Consider the following 18,522-nt stretch of genomic DNA (forward strand, 5'->3'; position numbering starts at 1 on the left):
CGTCGCTGCTCGTTCGAATCAACGTTTGTTATTGAAGATTATAATTTGCCTTTTTTTCCTAGGGATACGTAGGGACGTGAGAGGGCGAGGATTCGCAGAAGACTGTTGTCGGATAATCCGTTGACCCTTTAAGAAGTGGCGAGTCGCGCAGGTGCGCTCTTCCCTTTCTTCCTCCCCTGGGCTCGTCGAGATCCTCAACTTTGTTAACGATACCTGATTTACAGAACCAACTCCACACCCGGAAGATCCTGATGCAGCGCGATCATCTGACCACTATACCTTCCGGATGTCGGACGTCACGCCTGATCTGCCCAGGATCGCGTGCGTTGCGCCTGCAACTAGGTTTTCGTTCATCTATCTCTTTTTTTTTTTTTTTTTTTTTTTTTAGTTTTCGCTTCTTCCGTTGCATCTGTTAAGAGTAATCGTAAAAAGTGATAAGAGCTAAGTTGTTAAGGGAATTTGATGAATGCTTTCCAGCTGTCACGACATTTTTCTTTTGTTTTGGAGAACATTTCTTTAAATCTCTTTTTTTTTTTTTTTTCCTTTTTTCAATGATTAGGTATAGTTGTTGAAAGTTCGTACGATTGGACGTTCCAACGAGATAGAGGGTCAGTAAATTTGTTGACTTGTTCTTGCCTCATTGTAGAATTGTATCCGGAATTCGCGTTAGTGTATGTCGCGTAGTCGCCTCGGACGATACATTTTTTTTTTCTACATAGAGGGTACACGCGTTTGTGATTATTTTAGATGAATTATGAAAAGTAATTATTGATTTGCGTTTTGATTAAAGTATTATTGTTGCAGTGCCAAATGTTTTAGATTCTCTGATTAAATGTTAATACAGAATGTAACGTTTTAAAAAATATTTAAAAAATTAAAACCTTAAGTACAAAATATTAAAGAAAAAAAAAAAGAAAAAGAAAAAAAAGAACATTATAAAATATAGCAATTATGAGACAAGTAGTCCATAAATAATACTGACAAAAAATAAATGAAGATAAATTTTTAGATATTAATGAGAAAGTGTATTAGCGTGCGTAACGTGCTTTTTAAGACAAACAAATAAACAAAAAGTAGACATTGATTCCAAAAAGTTTAACCTATTTTTCCACTCGCGTAGCATTTAGACACCTGATTATTTTTCATAATTCATGAATGTAAAATAAAGATGATGTTAAAGACTGCCTCAGATCTTTCCTTTCGCTCTTCGTGTAGCTGAACGACGAAGTGTCTCAGACTCTCGTGCGATTTTTAGTAAAAGTAAACGATAGCTTCTGCAGATAATAGTAATAACAATAAAAATAACCTAACGTTTTGAGAAAATAATAGTGAACATAACTCGGAGCAATGCTAGTGACATGCTTTGTTAATTTTTAATATAAATATTAAAGCAAAATAGACGAATTGATCAAGCAAGCGAAATAATGCGCATTCTGGATTCCGTTAAAGAAAGACAATTAAATCAGAAGTAGGGAAAAGAAAAAAAAAAAAAAAAAAAAAAAAAAAAAAAAAAAGAAGAAGAAACTTTGGCCTCGTTACTAGAGGCTTTGTAAATATGTATTTAGGGCGTTAAAAAATATAGAAATATCTTGTTCTAACTGTCGACGTGCCTGCTGAATCGTCCTGATAATCGTCCGCATTGTAAAAGGTGAAGAATGTAAGAAAGAGAAATAGAGTGTTAACAGGACATATACTCAAAATAGTCAAGGGAGCAAAGTGATTTAATTTTTGCAATTCACAAAGTTATAGAAATAAACCTTAAGCTAACTGTTGTTAATTGTAAAAGTGAAACATGAACTACAAGCAGAATATATTTTACAATCCAACATCATTTGGTTTTAGTTTGTAAGGATTCGAGCCTTCGTTTCCATTGGATTGTGCATGTCATTTTATTGCAATGGTATTTTTCAAAATCATTTGATTCTTTTCGAATGGCTTTAAAATAAAATATGTAATAAAAGACAATACAAAGTTAAAACAAAAACAAACTATGCCATTTGCTGGATTACATTATTTTTCGCGTATCACGCAAGTTCCCACGTATATTAAAACGTTGTGCAGGACGTCGATGTTTAAAAAAAAAAAAAAAATCCACGTTGTTTGTAAATGTACACTAATGTATTTTATAATTATAATATATATACATATATAAATATTATAATTCGTAGGCGGATTCTTCGTGAGAGTAAATGAAAATAATAAAAAAGTGAAAACTGAAAGGCAAATCGTGATAAAAATAAAGTTAAGATTCTAAAGAAAAAACGAGAGAAAGAGCGACAGTCAATAAAGAAAGTCGACAAAAGTATTGGAGACAGAGTTATTATAAAAAAAAGGAAAGACGATGACAAATATGAAAAAGAAACAGAGTAAAGTTAAATGATAATAAGACTAAGTATTAATTAGCGACGGAGATGTGTGATTGGTTGAGATTCAAACATAAAAAAAATAGACACATAACTAAAGGCAAGGGACATAAGCATCGAGCAGTTAAATTTATTAAATTCAGCTTACGAAGATAGCTGTCGTTGCGCGATAAACTCAAGTGACGATACAATAAAAAAAAATTCAACAATGCTCGACTTGTTGATCTTAACCCATTGTTCGACCAATGAATTCAGTTCATTGCGTATTGTTTTTTTTTGATTTGTTACCTTCCAAGTTGCAAATAGTCAAGTTTTGCTAAATGTTGAACAAGGATAATAGAAAAAAAAAAAAAAAAACTACTCTTGCGTCGCTGCCATACTATGCATACCCTACATGCATCGTTATTCCTTAAAGAAATTCTTTTTAATTTTAGATAGATTTGTCGATAGGAAAAAAAAGAAATAAATACTTTTACTTCTTTTTTATCAAACTTGAAATATTTTAATTAATTGTATTTGTTGTGTAATAAAAATAAAATTATTTCATAACTTGAAACAGCTTTTTACTTATAAGGTCATGCAAGTGCCATACCTTTCCACATTCATTTTAAAGAGTTTTTCCATATAATAATAATAATAATAATAATAATAATAATAACAATAATTACCACCAGTAATTGTTCCACTGCCTCTAATTGTAAATATAGAACCCAACGTAGTCTGTTGTATTCGATTTTATGCTCGCCGCCACTCGGTTCGGCCTCGGCCTATGGCTATCAAGTGATGCCATGATAAGTGAGAAAATATTATTTGATGTTTCGTCCCGGGAGCACGCCAGGACTCATCAGTAAGGCTGATGACGTGCTCCCTGCCTTAGACACCTATATCGGTGGGGATACCCTAGCTCAATCTTAAACGCCGTTATATATTAACCAACATGAAATCCGGGCACTTGCGAGAAGGTCGAGTGACATGGTTAGACGCCTAGCGGATGGTTGGAGAAGGACGGAGAGCCGAAGTGTACGTACATATGTGTGAGAGGATCCCCACAGGCCAATTCAATCAGCGCCATCTAGCGTGGCTGATTTAATACTAAAAAGTACCCTTTTCTTTTTCGGAAAATTCTCCGGCAAACGGCGCTATCTATATAGCTGTGTCTTTTAAAATTTTTCTTCTACAGAAACGCCAAACGCGGGCTGATCACTGGATCAGATTTTAACCTATACAAAATTGAAAACCTCCGCTAACGTGAAAAAGTTGTCAAGGTGGATTATCAGGTATATATTTTAATTGAAATAAATTAAGAGTAATAACTTTAAATGACAAATAGTGTAACTTTTTAAGTTAGAATGAGCATGACTTATCGACTTGAAAAATTATTTGCATGTTGCTTAAGGTCAATCTTTAAGCTGTAGTCGGAAAATTTTTAATAGATAAGGTGATAGGTACACGTACTTGTCATTTATGTTTTATTTACTTTTGATCTGCACGCACTGATTTTATTGGGCTGTAGTATTTGATATCGGAAAACTATTGGGGTTGACTAGGAAAATTCAGACACTAAGCTCATGTTTTTTTTATTTTTTTTTTATTTTTTTTATTTATAAAAAGTACAACAAACATACACTTACCTCATGATGCCGGATTCTGAGGGTAAATCTATCCATGATGCAGTGCGTTCTGGCAACGTTCAACTAGCACGTGAAATTTTGCAGAGGTAATAATTTTTGTCCGAGTACGTTATGCAATTTTATCTTCCCTTGTTTTTCTCATCCACGATTTAGAGATCCAACTTGCGTTAATGATTTCAACGTTAAATTTCAAATACCATTACAAATGGTCTATGATCATGTTTCTTACGTCAACCCCCAACAAGCTGATGACAGACTACCAATGATGCAACTGCTTGTTGATTATGGAGCAGATGTTAATATGCTTGTAAGGGATAACCAGAATCCCAGCTATGATCCAACACTGATTTTAACTGCGGGAAGAAATCAGGTAACACTTTTCTCAAACAAATAACAAAAGGCACTACAATTTTTAATTTTTAATATTAAATAGATCAAAGGGATGGCGGTTCTTTTGGAAAACAAAGCTGATCCTAATATCATAACTACCTTTGGTACAACAGCTTTGCTTACTGCTTTAGAATGGAAAGCTTCCGAATCAATCATTACGATGTTGCTGGATCACAAGGCTGACCCCAATACTGTTGATCTTGATGACTGTACGCCTTTAGAGTTGGCAGTTGCTGCTAATTACTCTCTGAATCTTATAAAAAAGCTCGTAGCGTGTGGGTAAGATATACTAAGTGTCTTATCACGTTTCTTACCGAATATTCTGCATGATAATTTAATTTTAATTTTTTCACGTGACAATGTTATTTTGTTCTTTACAGTGCAAAGAGTAAAAATATTTACAAATGTTTACTCAAAGCATGTAAACCAGATCAGCGGCAAATTCTTAAGTACTTACTCAAAAATGCAGCTGAAATAGATTCTCATGGACAGTATTCGTCCAAAGCTCTTGTACACTATATTGAGTCCACGAACCATCATTTAAATGAGGAAAACTGCATCCTCAAAAAGTTACTACTTCAGCAGGGAATTAATTTCGATATTGAAATGGGTAACTCGGAATTGCATCTCGCTGTCAATAATAAGAACGAATCAAAGGTCAAAACTCTGCTTCAGAATGGAGCAGATGTTAACGTGAAAAACAATTTTGGCAATACACCTTTACATTTACTAATTGATTTAGAACACGGTAAAACCCGAAAAAATAATAAGTTTAACGCCATTGGTAGACTACTTATTGAATACGGTAAATTAAAAACTCTTTTTGCGTAATAATTCAAATTTTGTTCGGCTGTAAAGTGTTACAGTGATTTAAGCTAACAATTAAAATGTAAACATGTTTTAACAGGAGCGGATTTGCGTGCACGCAATGTTATTGATGAAACGCCTTTTTATTTAGCTGTAAAAAAAATAAACAAGAGAAACGATAGAGACTTGCTGCTCATGATGTTGACTAAAATCACAGGCATTCAAGAAATAAAGTCGGTTGATATACCTTTACGGACCGCCGGAGAACTGAGGATTCCTTTTAATAAGAATGACTTACGATTAGATGAACTCCTTGTTGCCGTTACTGTAGGTTACGAGAATTTAATCGATCGTCTGATCGATCTTAATTACGTTGATTTGACGAAAAAAAATTTTTTTTGCGAAGACATGAGTGTAGCTCTCGCTGCTGCTGTAAGTCTCTATAGAACCACAAAAATGCTGTTAGAGGCTGGTTTCCGAAGCCATAGGTTAGTTATTCGATCAGTAATAAAAATTTATTTTTTAATTTATTTACGTTGATCAAAGAACGTTTGTGTAATAGGTACTTTCGAATGTTTCTTATTTGGGAAACCGAAAACGAAGTTGTTTTTTCGAAAATAGCATGTTTATTTTGGGAGTACAAGGATCACAATATTGTAAGCAGTATGATATATTATGCCTTCAGTGAAGTTATTACATACTCATTTGTATATCTAGAACGGAAGAGACGGATAAATCTTGTAGCTTTTTTCTATGCCATGCTCTCACGTTCGAATAATTTGAGTTCAGACTTGGTAGCCCTGAAAGGAATCATTAAAGTGAATAAAGTGCTGTCAAATATTGTTTCCACTTGCAGCAATAAGCTTGATGAACTAAAAACATTCGAAGTATGGCATGAAATGTCCTACTATGATATCATTATGATGCCCCTAGATTCCCTTGTCAAATTACTTAATAATAAGGAATACTTTGATACGTGCTCGCTTTTATTCAGATTATTCTACCGAAGTAACTCTTTCTTTAACAATGAGTTTTTCGAGCATGTGATAAAAACTCGCATCAATCTGGCACTCGAGAAAAGAAAAATATTAGATGCTGCCAAAAATCATCTTCATGAAGCTCTTTTAGATATGTTACAGATAATGAATTTGAAAAGCCTTCCGGATGAAATCGTATGGAAGATTTTTGATAACTTGAACATGAGAGACTTGAAAAACTTGCGAAAATCGATACAAACATAGGTATTTACATTTTAAAATTGTTTACTTCAAGTATAGTTTATCAATTATTTTAACCAACCATTTTTTTTTTCTAATTAGATCAAGCTGCAGAAACAGATTCCGACGAAGATGCCGATGATGAAACTGATGAGGATGCCTATGAGGATAGTGATGAAGATGCCAATGAAAGTGTCGATATGGTTGAAAATGATGTTAACTAATTAGACTGTACAGAAAAAATATTAATAGTTATTACAAATTTGTCAATCATTTCGTTATTTATTGAGAAAATGTTGTTTGAAAAACTACAGTCGTCGATAATACGATAAGTCTATACAATTGAGTGACAAGTACTTTTTTCATGAAATTTCGTCTTACAATATCGTAATTAAATACTTCACTATATGTAGAAAAGTAAGTACTGAGAAAAAACTAAATGACAAGGAATTCGATAGTATGTCACTTTAGGTACTTCGATTAATATAAATAGATACTATATGAGAGAACCAACAATAGTAACAGTTAACGATTCTCATCTACCCGTCTTTATGCGACCAATAAATTCAATAATCCGTGAAAGTAATTCATTGATTCCATAGAATCTCTTAACTGGTATATAGTGAGTCTGATCCTCTTTGTTGATTCTTGGTGTTTAAACTCAAAATATATTATGAGAGCTTTAAAGGTTAACCACAATCGACTAGTATTTACATTTGTATTTGACACTACAGCTGAGTTCTTCAATTTTGTATGTCTCTAAATTGTTGGAAACTGTATTTTGTAAATAGTGGGATTTGAACTGATCTAAAGTACCAATTAGATGTGAATGAAAGTTTCAAATAAAGATTTGGAAGCTGTAAGAATGAGGCTCACTGGCTCAGAGAGGCTGTCTGGGCGTCTGGCATTAGCGCCCTCCTTCCCGGCAGTAGATTCCTGATCAAGAGTATCGAGACAGACGCTATAGACGCTGGCAAACCAGCGACCATGAAAATTGACCTTTAGTTAACTCTTATCGGAATTTGTTTTGCACCGCATTCGCATGTCAGTATCAGATGTCAGTTGTGTACAATGTGGTCAATGTATAACAATAACAAAGTACCAACTTTAATGTGGATGAAAAAGTGTTTTGATTAAATTTTTTACAAAATGGTGTTTTAATTGAATTTTTCTTGTGTGAGCAACAAAAATGACAAGATTTATTAAAATCCGTTTTATTTTTCTGCTGTTATTTATTCTTCTAAATACAATAGGTGCAAATGATACTATCACTATTTCTTGCAATAATCTTAGAATGGGGCAGTATATCTGTCCTCATCCAGATTATGACTTTATTGATCCCAAAACTCAACAGCCCAAAGGTTGCACGGAGAAGAATAGAGCCAGTGGTGAGTATTTCATTGACAACCTTAGAACACACTGTATTTAGCTTCTTAGTGTTTTGAAAAATTTACCTAACCTTTTAAAGAAAGTAAAGTTACAGTTAATGTGTAATAGAAATATTATAAATATTTTTCAGTGGTATGTTTAGCAGCTGATAGACTTATCTGTCGAGAAACCCAAAACAATACTTTCAAGAAAGACATACCTTGCAAGTGGACGTACGTACAATTACTATTCATGAAACATGCAGTTTTCTAAAACTCGTTTTATGATTAATCTGCTTTATTTCAGTAATGGCTACTCATTTGAAACATCTCTATTACTGTCTATATTTTTGGGAATGTTTGGAGTAGACAGGTTTTACCTTGGATATCCTGGAATTGGACTCCTCAAATTGTGTACCTTAGGTTTTCTATTTATTGGACAATTTTGTGATGTGATATTGATAGCTACACAAATAGTTGGGCCAGCTGATGGTTCCCACTATGTTATTCCGTACTACGGAGCTGGAGTGACAATTGTTACAAGTGATAACTTTACGTACAAAGTACCACAGTATGATTGGTGACAAAAAATGAAGTTTTCATGAATTACAGTGTTTTATGCTTACTGAAACATCTGTAGTTTAAAAGTGAAATGATTTTTGGGAAGCCAAGTAAATTCTTGGTAACTTTGAATCTGCTCTGCTGATGTAATATTCCATTACGTTGTAAAAAGTTATAGGTAACAGGTAACGTAATCATTAATTCTAAGATATCTGAGTAGTTTGTCCAAGCAAATAAAGAGCATAAAAGTATTTGTGACTCTGAGAACATGGTATAACGTATTTTGATGTATATTTTTAACTGCGCTATTGAATAATCGTTTGAAATATACCATTGAAGGTAGTACTACAGAATTTTCATTTATTACTGTTTCCAATGCAAAGCACATATATTTGAGGAAGGAAATTTGTATTTCACTATACTAATGCTTTAATCAGTAAATTAGTTTTCTTGCATGTTTTTTTTTTCTCGTAACTTTGCAAATTAACATGCTACACAAGGTTTTTTTCTAGATAAAAGTAATATATTGCACTCGAAATACAACTCTCTCATTGTATTTTACGATTGTTTTTTCCTAAAAAATCGCTACACAACTTAATCAACACACACTAGTTGTGCCCCTATTAGCTTGACATGTCAATTTGAACCTATACCTCAATTGCGCATTGAAGCCCAGCGCACATTGTCCTTAAATTAATAAAGTACGCTCGGCGTTTTTTTTTTTTTTTTTTTTTTTCTTCAACACTAAGTATAACGCAACCGATCTATCGGTCGCCTCGGAGACCCTTAGTTGTCACAGTAACATCGGCCAATCGAAGCCAAAATAAGCATCAGCCATAAGTATACCCGAACATGTCCTCAACCTCAACGGCGAGCGGCAAGGGCACCCGTAAAACGTACAGCTTCGAGGAGCGAGAAATCCTCGTGAACCTGATAGCCAAGCACCTGCACAACGGCCACGAAAACAACACCGAGGATGACTGCGCTAGGAGCAGTAACGGGAGCACCGAGGGCGTGTCGAGGCGCAAGTCACTCTGGTCCCAGCTGACGGAGGAGTACAACTCGCTCGTCGGCTCGGAAAACTCGAGGTCATCCATACAACTGCGCCGCTGCTGGGAAAACATGAAGGCCAACAAGAGAAACCGCGACGCGGACAAACGGTGCCCCTTTTTTACCGCTTTTGTGCTCAAGTGCATTGTACATGATTACAAAAATTGTGCGTGATCGGGGTGGGGGTTTACAGTGATTACCGGGTCAACGAGGGTTTAAGTGGTAAATCCGCGCAAGACCTGACGATGCAGCTGCCACCGGCGAGTACCCTGGGACTGCCGCCGAACGTCGTTTTTCAGCCAAAAGAGTCCGAGCCCTTTGCTTTCGAGGGACTCATGGTACCCACGTTTCGTTGCACCGACGTCAAGAAGGAGCCCTACGGTATAACCCATACACGAGATGAAAACAACATCTAGGGAATGTGATTTTACACACCTGTGGTGATTTAATTCTGTGTAGATTTTCACGAGGACGCGGTAGACGACAAGCAGGAGGGCAACGACGAGTTGGTGGACGACCCTGGCCTCGAGCCAGCGTCGAAGAGGCAAAAGACGCGGAAGACCTCGTCGCCATCGTCCCCGAAGAAGCTGCAGCCCACGTGCAGGCAGAGCAAGGTGACCCCGAAGCCGTGCATAAAAACGCAGAAGAGCAACGATATGTACGAGTACGCGATATCCGAGGCGCAGCTGAAGCTGGAAACCGCGGCGCTGCTCAAGGAAGAGGCCCGGCTGAAGCTCGAGGAGGCGGAGTACAGGAAGGAGGAGGCCAGGATGCGCATGATTTGCGTTACTTACGAGCTGCAAAAACTGAGGGACGAGTGCGACGACGCCAAGATCGAGGACGGGGCTTTTTAAAGAGGCTTTTTTTTATTCGTGTGCGTCGTTACAATTGTTATTTGTGTTTACAGAGTTTATTGATACACGTGGTTGATACATAATATGTGCATGTATATATATATATAAAAATACATAGGTTGTAGGTTATTGGCTAAGATATATAATCATAATATTATTATACTTAAGGATTTCGTTACGTTGTATAAGTTATGTAATATATAAATATGGTTATTGTATACAATTTACAAATGCAGTTTTGGCAGTTTGGGATCAAATTACCGTACCGACGTTATCATATTATTAACATTAAAGTAACTTTATTTGTTGGTTTTTCATCGTGTTTTTAAGTACGTGAAAGCTTATCTCTGAGGGCTCTGGGGTTGATTGAAGTGTGTTGAAAAGTTTTGCGAAACGGAAGCGACGTCCGTCCACTTAAAGTGAAAATTAAAAATGGAAAATGTATTTTTTTCCCAGTTATATGTATGGATAGATTAATATGTACTATTGTTGGATTTTTTTCGCGCTTACATGTATGCATATTTTCCTAATACTTACTATATACTTTCCTCGTCACTCTTCAAATCAAAATGCAACAACGAAGTACGTATACTAATAGATAATAACGATTCACATAATGCGAAAGTTCTCGTCGTGTAGATTGTTCGGCTCAGCCGTAGCGGGTCGGGGAACCTCAAACAGCGACGGATCGGTGTAGATGGGCTCGCTGGGGTCGAAGCTCGCCCGGTGCACCGAGCCCCCGGCCAGAGCCGTCGAGGAGCTTCGGCCCATCATGCCCCCGAGCGATCGGGCGATCGGTCTAGAAGTAAAAATCAAATTGGCTATTTACTCGATAGATACTCGGATTCTCGGTCGGTGATTTCGAGATCGCGATAAGCGTGTATGTACTCACGAGGAGTGACTCGGGTTCTGCATGCCCGAGCGCATGAAGGAGAAGTTGTCCGCTGATTTGCGGGCGCAGTCGTGCGATTGTCTGTCGGCTTGACGATTCTTCACTGCCACCGAGTAGACGTATTTCCTTAAAGAGCGAGCCGAATGATGATTTCTCACGATGTACTTACATCTTCGTTGTATGTGTTTGTATATAATGTACCTGTAAATGATCGTAATCATGAGAGCGATTGACGCCAAGAACACGGCTAGAACGACCACGGCGGTCACTAGGGCGTAGTACTCGCTCGGCGTGATGCAGACTGTGTCGATCACCACGGGGGCTATTCTCTTTTCGGATATGGTGTTCTCCTCGCCGTGGTTGTCGTTCGCCATGTCGTACCTCGAGTCGTAAACCTGTAAAATATATATATCCTCCTTTGTAATTCCAGGGCGCGCGTCTTAACGACCTTTCCACTACCTCGATCATCTCCCTGACAAACTCCTCCGGGGCCTCCGTGGCGTCCTTGACCTTGGCACTGGTGCCGTTGACGATCTCCTCGGTCGCGTTGACCATCCCGGGTAACGTAACGTTCCTCAGCTCGGCTTCGTCGATCGACCTGCGCTTACGCCCGTACGAGGGCTCGCTTCGGCCCGTGCCCGAGGAGCAGAAGGCCGGCTGGCAACCGTCCCTGCAAGTCCTCACGGTCGCCTCGAACACCAGGAAGTTCGACTCGGGTATTTTGAAGGCGTTGAACCGGGCCTCGAGACTGTCGCCGTCTCGCAGCCTGTCCAGTCCGGGGAACACGTAATTGTCCACTGGACACCTAGAGACATCCAAAAATCCACGGTCAGACTGTCGTAACTTATTATTATTATTTTTATTTTTTTTTCCCTAAATAATACTCACCCGTATCTGTCTATGAGCTGGACGCTCCTTCCGGAGTAGGGGTCTCTCGCGATGACGTTCGTCGCGAAGATGTCGTTTGCGTAGTTGTAGCTGCTGCGAGGTTCATTACATCACTGTTAGCGAATCGTGTGCAAAAGGTGATAGGTGCAAAAAAAAAAAAAAAAAAAAGTTCAAGCCATACCCATCCTGAGCCTCCAATCTGAAGGTCAGCGGATCTCCCACGGCAATCGTGGTCGTTGGCCGTCCCTGATAGAGTATCAGGAGCCGTACTCGCGAGCTCAGCGTATTCTCGGCTGGTAAATACTCGATGGGTATAGGTGCACCGGATCTACTGAGATGTTCAATCACATTACCACGATTAATTGATATTGCCTATGCATGTATATACGTTTACAGTGTAAAGATAACGCTAGGGTATACGTACCCCGCGCCTATGTAGCCGGAAGTGACGACGGCCTCGTCGGGGCCCCGGAACAAACAGGTCAGGTTGAAGCGCTTGTCCCGCCCAGTTTGCACGTAATCCGAGAACTGAACCACCACTATGTTCGTCATGGTATCGCCGTACTGAAACACGCAGCAAAAGACGATTACCGATCAACTATAGTACACGCGATTCACCTTAGGTGTAGAACAATAATGAAATATTACTCGTTGGGTGCCGCACTCGGGGTACCCTTGGGCCCCGCTGATCCTCAAAACGTTGACCGTCCCTCCGTTTCCACGGAAGAAGCACCGGTCGTAGTACCCGTAGGTGTAAATCCTCCCGATGAAGCCCTCCGGGGTGCGCAACGTGAACTCCATACCGTCTTCGTTGCAAACTTGGCTCACTGAAGCGACATAACCGAGCAATCGATATACGACCCTTTGTTTTATGTTATAAGAGAGTGAAAAAAAGTAAGTCACCGTCTAGGCACTCGTCGTTGCTCTGCCTGCCGTCGTTCCTCTCGTAAAAATCGTAGTCAGACGAGGTATCGTAGTAGAGCGGATTGCCGAGATCCATGTCCCTGGAGTCGCGGTCGGTGAGCTCGCAGTTGTCCCTCTCGGCGCCGTAAAGCGCGGCGTAGGCTCTAAAGTTGAACGACCGGCAGACAAAGTCCCGGGCGTCCGCGCACTCGCGGCCACACGATTGGATCGACGCGGCGGTCGTGTAGCGGCGCACGAAGGGCTTGCGCACCCGCGTGCCCTGGCTGACCTGGCGGAAGTTCTCTTGCTCGTCGCAACGCGACACCAGGGGTGGCCTGCCGATGATCGGTCCTCCGCCGTTGCCGAACGGCCTGCTGTGGTAGACGCCACCCTCGCCGATGTAGCCCCCACCGACTATGCCACCCTCGTCGTAGCCACCCGGACCGCCTACCGGGACTCCGACCGGACCCTCTGGGCCTCCTGGACCGAGGGCGTTGTTGGCGCCCGTGTAGCCGGTCGAGGGCCGAGCTGGTGGGTAAGGACCGCTGTTGCTCACGGGCATGGGCCGCTCGACATAGTTCTTGCCCGTGTAGCCAGGGTACCTGCGAGTTTCATTGCGTAAAGTTTTATTGAAGCACGTCGTTTTCGTTACACACAATTTTTTTGTGTACCTGTCGGCGAACGGGTAGGCGTCCTTGTCCGGGAACCTTTCCCCGGGGTACCGATCGGGCAGTCGGTTTGCGTCCATGTTCCCGGGATACCGATCCAACGAGTCGTCGGGCAAAGGGTAGCGATCCAGCGGCGTGGGCACCGCCGGAGATGGGTAGCGTTCATCGGGCGGAGGTGGGAATCCCGTTGAGCCAAGGGGGTACCTCGGACCAGGTGGATACCCCGTGGGTCGGTCGAGCGAGGTAACCACTGGGTATCGGTGAATGACCCCCGCGAACCGGGATGGACCCGGGCGAGCGGGAATCAGAGGTGGAGGAGGTCTACTCGGATAACGACCAGCACCGAGTGGACGCATTGGGTAGGTGTCCTCGGTGGTCGGATACCGATCACCTATGGGATAACGATCGCCCATGGGGTAACGGTCCACAGCCGGGTAGCGGTCCATCGGGTATCGGTTAACAATGGGATACCGATCGCCAACTGGATAACGCTCGTCGAAAGGATACCGATCTCCGGATGGCGGGTAGTACGGACGACCCGGGGGAGGGTAGCGCTCGTCGCCCGGTAGGTAGTGGGTCGGATAGCGGTTGGCCGGGTAAGCTGGGTTATACTTGTTGTTGGGCTTGTTTCCGTTCGGGTAGTCTTCTGGATATCCTGTATTTCACATGGAAAAGATTACTGTCGAATCTTGGTCAAATAAAAAATGGGACACGTTGGATTCGTGTTCTCACCAGGTCTTCCCAGAAACGGCCGCCCATGCTTCGTATCCTGGCCCAAGGGATCCGGTCGGTACGCCGTTTGTCCATCGTGATCCAAGTGTTGATCTGCAATAAAACAAGTGTGTTTGTTACGCGGTGTGTGCAAATACATACGCATGTCGCTCCTTCCGTTGGATAATCCATCGCATCCTCACTAAATCACTCGATCGTCAAGGTTCATGAGCAGTAAAGCGTGTAAAATATACTTGGCGAGCGATCGTAAAAAAAAAAAAAAAAAAAAAAAAAAAAAAGTAAGAAATAACTTGTGACTCACGCATGAGGTTCTCGTAGTAGTCGTAATCGGCGTCGTAAATGATGCGATGGCCGTCCTTCTGGTTGAACCTGCTGAGCCGACAGGTGCGATAGTGCTCCGAGTAAACGGCGCTTCTGCATTGAAAGCTGGTCTGTCTGAGGCACTCGTCGAGGCACTCGGTGAGACTCCTGCCGGTTATCTCGGAGTGGAATTCCCCGCTGAGCCGTGAGTTCCGAAAACGCTGGAAAGCCGTGTCCGGCCGGCGACCGTCCGAGTACAGGTGGGACGAGACGCTATTGTCCGGATACTCGGAGCCTCGTGCTATGGATGGATCTGGGTTTCGTAAGCGAGCATTGTGTTACATCGCACGGCTCGGCTTTATGTACATGTGGGTCTTTTTTTTCTTTCGTACAATATTTTACATCGTGTATAATTATAATGTAGGTGGTAATATTTTGTTTCTCCCTCGACGAGCCGGCTTATTACGGTTTTCAATTTTCTCCTTCTACTGTTATTTTCCCGATAAACCGTGTATGCACACGTGCACCTGGTGCGGTGAAACGTACACGTGCAAGAAGGTTGTGGATTGATATATAGAGAATAGGTGTGATTATAACTTATTGCGACACACGGGAGATGTGCGGAGGTGATTACGTGGCGTAAATATGAGTGCGACGGTGCGTCCAAAAGTGGAATTTTTGCGATTGTGAAATCAGGTCGTCAAAGTTATGAATGAAAGGAAAAAAAAAGAAGTGATTTATTGGAACAAAAGCTCATTGTGTGCCAGGATTACGAGATTCCCTTAAACGTAAATAGGTATTATCAACGAAAATCGTACGATTGTCCAAACAAACGAGGTCGTAAAAGTGGTAGCTAGGGGTGTTGCTGACGCCAACGTCGTCCCTCTGGGAAACCGAGTCCTCCTCCGAGATGATGCACTGACGAGTCTGCTCGTCGAACTCGACGCTTCGGCAAAAATACTTTTCCGCCCTCAGACAGAGCGCTTGGCACTCGTCCAGGGTCAAGTTGGTGTAGATGTCGACCTCGAAGGGGCCCCGCAGACGCTTGTTCTCCTCCTTGATGAACACCGACAGACCGTCGCAACGGTGCTCGGCTGGAGAAACCATAGCGGTCATTGTTAATTTTTCGACACCACCGATCTCGAGAATAGGTTCTCGCAAAGCCTCACCGTTCAGACACGTGTTCTCCAGGTACTCCGAGTTGGCGCTGTCCTCGAGTAGCTCCGGATGGGTCCGCCGGGTGAATCGGCTGAGCGAGCAACTGCGCATGGAAACGTCGTAGGTGGCCGATCGGCAAACGAAGCTGAACTCGTTCAGACACCTGTTGAGCGGGGCAAGGATGGTAAATATCATACCACCACGCGACTACAACGGAGAGCAAAAACGATCCCTTACCGATCCTCGCACTCTGTCCTGTTGGCAGCGGTGACCTCCTTCACATCCGTAGCCGGGAGTTTGAGCTTTTTCCGCGAGTGCCTCTCGAAAACGTAGCGCCGGTTCGGGCATTCCCTCTCTATTCGGTTGGCTACGGGAATCGTCAATCGGCAAAGGAACAATCGGATCGGTCGACAATGCGTCAATATATTATACGCGATCAAAGACGCAACGCGAAAAAATCATCGGCTCTCTCTTTTGGGCGCAAAAAACAACGCAAACGTCTTTTGTCGCGCTAATTGTTCATTGCCCTCTCTCTGTATACGTACAATAATACATGTATATTATACTTCGTGAAAAATGCACGCTGCAACAAAGTATCACAAACACGTACATGTATACATACACGCGTGGACACAGGAGCGCCGATGCGTGACGATCGCGTGCGTGTGTGATTTTTGTTCCTTTCCACCCGCACACGCTCCGTTCGCCCTTTGAATCGCATTGTCGATGCCTTCTTTGTTCGCGCCATTGTCATTCAAACGAGCATGATCTCTCTCTCTCTCTCTCTCTCTTCTCCTGAATCGCGCTGAATCGAAAATAATGCGTGCGCCCGTACACGTATAGGCATCAGGTACAATAAAGAATCCAGAACTGCGTGAACGTGCACATCATCTCATGATTACCTCATCATATCGTCCGCGCAAAGTCTTGGGTACTTAACGATTGTTGTCCGCGCCGTAAACTTACGAAAGAGATGAGTTTACGATGCACCGAAAAGGGGGGAAGGTCGACGTCGGCGCGAAACAATGGACGCGGAACTCGGATTAGCTCGCCGATGGGAATTTCGGATTTTCGCGCATCCACGGGGGGGAGAGGATGAAAATAACAAAGCAATCGGCGCGTTCCGTATGTAATTTAGAATTTGAACTTGGGACGGTGTATAATTGTACATCGGCTCGTTCCCGTGTACATACACCAGCACTTAATGAGTACGTGTATCGCTTTTTGTCCTCTTTCTCTCTCACATAATATACGATTGGCAATGAAAAATCCTTATTCCCAAGGTTATCGGCAAAAGTATATTATGAAACTGCGCGGCTCCTCAAGTGGAGGGACGTCCGGTACAGTCGGGCGTACAAGGAGACACGCGCGCCCAAGCAGTACTTTTATATATATTACATGTATCAACTCACACGTCAAACAGATCTCGGCAAAGTGGACGCTGTTCGGTACCATCATGAGGTTGCCGATACCCTCGGGCTGGGCCTGCTCGGAGCTTAGGTAACAGCTGCTCTCCTCGTACTCGGCCGCCCCGCTGAACGAGGCTATCCTGCTGCCCGGCTGGAAGTCGAAGCTGGAGCAGGCGCGCACCAGGTTGTTGGTGGCCGTGCGGTCTTTCAGGCAGAGGTCCTGGCATCTCTCCAGCACCCGGAACGGCGGGGCAGAGTCCCTTATCTGATGCGTTGGAGTTTTTTTTTGCAATGTTATTCGAGATATCGATGAAAAAAATCACATAGGATCGGGGATCATCGTCATCACTCACCACGTCGTCGTCAAAGCCCTGCAATTGCTGATCCGGCAGTCTTTCGTAGGCGAGCCTACCCGCTCCACCATTACACGTAGTTTGCGCTGCAAAGAAAATTTGGATTGACGAATGCTTGTACATGAAAAAGTAAGAAAAAAAAAAAACTGCTTCAATTGTACACTTGCGGGCCTCACCGTTGACGAGCATCTTCAACACCGTGAGAACAGTTATAGCTTGAACCATACTGAGCATATTACGAATCCTTATCATTTTGAAGTCTGATAACCGGCACCATCAAGTAGTCATGTCACTCGCAGTGGGACTGCAATTGGTGTTGCGATTAATTTTCATTCGTATAGAGAAGAAAATAAATAAATAAATAAATAAATAAGAAATCGGCATTGTCTCGAACTGCACGTTTTTACCTAAAAATATAAATATATGCCCCAGGCCCAACGAATGTATTGGCTTACCACGACTGTGAAAACTCCATCGTACCGAGCGAAAAAATTCGTCCCATTTCGTATAGACCAAACTCGCGCGAAAAAAAAAAAAAAATCTCACTTTCTAAACACAGGAAACACTTCTTGTTACAAGTACACACTCGTACTCCTGATGATTTCCATTATTAATAATAATAAAAAAAAGCGATGTGTGTTTTTCACAAAGGCATTTTTTTTCTTCTTCGTGGACTCGCACACGGAACAAAATCCCCCTTTTTTTTTTTATTTAACGCGCAACTCTCGGGGGAGTATCCAACAACGTTCACCGAGCCGATTTCAAAAGCGTACTGTCACCGCGCGATGAATCGAGGGGGAGTTCGGACGGCAATGCACGTGTGCTATACATGTATATAGGACACAACAGGTAAAATCAAAACGCGTGACAGTCGCGCGGAGACTCGATGCTGTTGGGTGAAAATTATTAAACCCGAGAAGTAGGGGGGGAGATTAATGTCCAGATAAATCGCGTGAGATCATCGGAGTGCCATTTTCTG

General features: G+C 42.0%; 5 protein-coding genes across 8 annotated transcripts in view; 4 read left to right on the forward strand and 1 right to left on the reverse strand.

The window, feature by feature from the left end:
• Positions 1–2,919, forward strand: part of GckIII (Germinal centre kinase III) — a 107,289-nt gene extending 104,370 nt beyond the window's left edge. For 2 of the 3 annotated variants that reach the window (XM_014352861.3, XM_089591779.1), the window contains exon 10: positions 63–2,919. In XM_014352861.3, coding sequence (XP_014208347.2) covers positions 63–72 — 10 coding nt within the window. In that variant the 3' untranslated portion in view covers positions 73–2,919. The remainder of the gene's footprint in view (positions 1–62) is intronic. The other variant, XR_016293007.1, reaches the window with a different exon arrangement.
• Positions 2,920–3,552: 633 nt separating this feature from the next.
• Positions 3,553–6,678, forward strand: LOC149374948 (uncharacterized). 2 transcript variants are annotated; one of them, XM_089591410.1, is made up of 8 exons: positions 3,553–3,640; positions 3,975–4,080; positions 4,148–4,364; positions 4,428–4,663; positions 4,765–5,189; positions 5,292–5,679; positions 5,754–6,432; positions 6,511–6,678. In XM_089591410.1, exons 2-7 carry the CDS (start codon positions 3,998–4,000, stop codon positions 6,430–6,432), a joined length of 2,028 nt encoding a protein of 675 aa, XP_089447536.1. In that variant the 5' UTR covers positions 3,553–3,640; positions 3,975–3,997; the 3' UTR covers positions 6,511–6,678. The 2 variants fall into 2 exon arrangements, with proteins under 2 accessions (XP_089447536.1, XP_089447537.1); XM_089591411.1 differs by lacking the exon at positions 6,511–6,678 and having other exon boundaries at positions 6,320–6,418.
• A 619-nt stretch (positions 6,679–7,297) lies between these two features.
• bisc (TM2 domain-containing protein 1 biscotti) lies at positions 7,298–8,636 on the forward strand. The gene is made up of 3 exons (XM_014352850.2): positions 7,298–7,796; positions 7,928–8,009; positions 8,083–8,636. Exons 1-3 carry the CDS (start codon positions 7,598–7,600, stop codon positions 8,357–8,359), a joined length of 558 nt encoding a protein of 185 aa, XP_014208336.2. The 5' UTR covers positions 7,298–7,597; the 3' UTR covers positions 8,360–8,636.
• Positions 8,637–9,188: 552 nt separating this feature from the next.
• Positions 9,189–10,240, forward strand: LOC106639273 (uncharacterized). Its single transcript, XM_014352791.2, has 3 exons — positions 9,189–9,516; positions 9,618–9,767; positions 9,846–10,240. Exons 1-3 carry the CDS (start codon positions 9,189–9,191, stop codon positions 10,238–10,240), a joined length of 873 nt encoding a protein of 290 aa, XP_014208277.2.
• A 609-nt stretch (positions 10,241–10,849) lies between these two features.
• nompA (no mechanoreceptor potential A) lies at positions 10,850–17,840 on the reverse strand. The gene is made up of 18 exons (XM_089590739.1): positions 17,720–17,840; positions 17,544–17,629; positions 17,194–17,455; positions 16,019–16,148; positions 15,793–15,944; positions 15,442–15,717; positions 14,625–14,936; positions 14,324–14,416; positions 13,595–14,246; positions 12,924–13,525; positions 12,669–12,847; positions 12,445–12,584; positions 12,202–12,351; positions 12,021–12,110; positions 11,592–11,937; positions 11,334–11,527; positions 11,133–11,258; positions 10,850–11,039 (listed from the first exon to the last, which is right to left on the reverse strand). Exons 1-18 carry the CDS (start codon positions 17,793–17,795, stop codon positions 10,850–10,852), a joined length of 4,056 nt encoding a protein of 1,351 aa, XP_089446865.1. The 5' UTR covers positions 17,796–17,840.
• Positions 17,841–18,522: the final 682 nt, after the last annotated feature.

The sequence above is a fragment of the Copidosoma floridanum genome, unplaced genomic scaffold, assembly GCF_036245765.1.
Source record: "Copidosoma floridanum isolate Cflo_tuat_1 unplaced genomic scaffold, Cflo_Japanese_pri ptg000013l, whole genome shotgun sequence".
NCBI lineage: Eukaryota > Metazoa > Arthropoda > Insecta > Hymenoptera > Encyrtidae > Copidosoma > Copidosoma floridanum.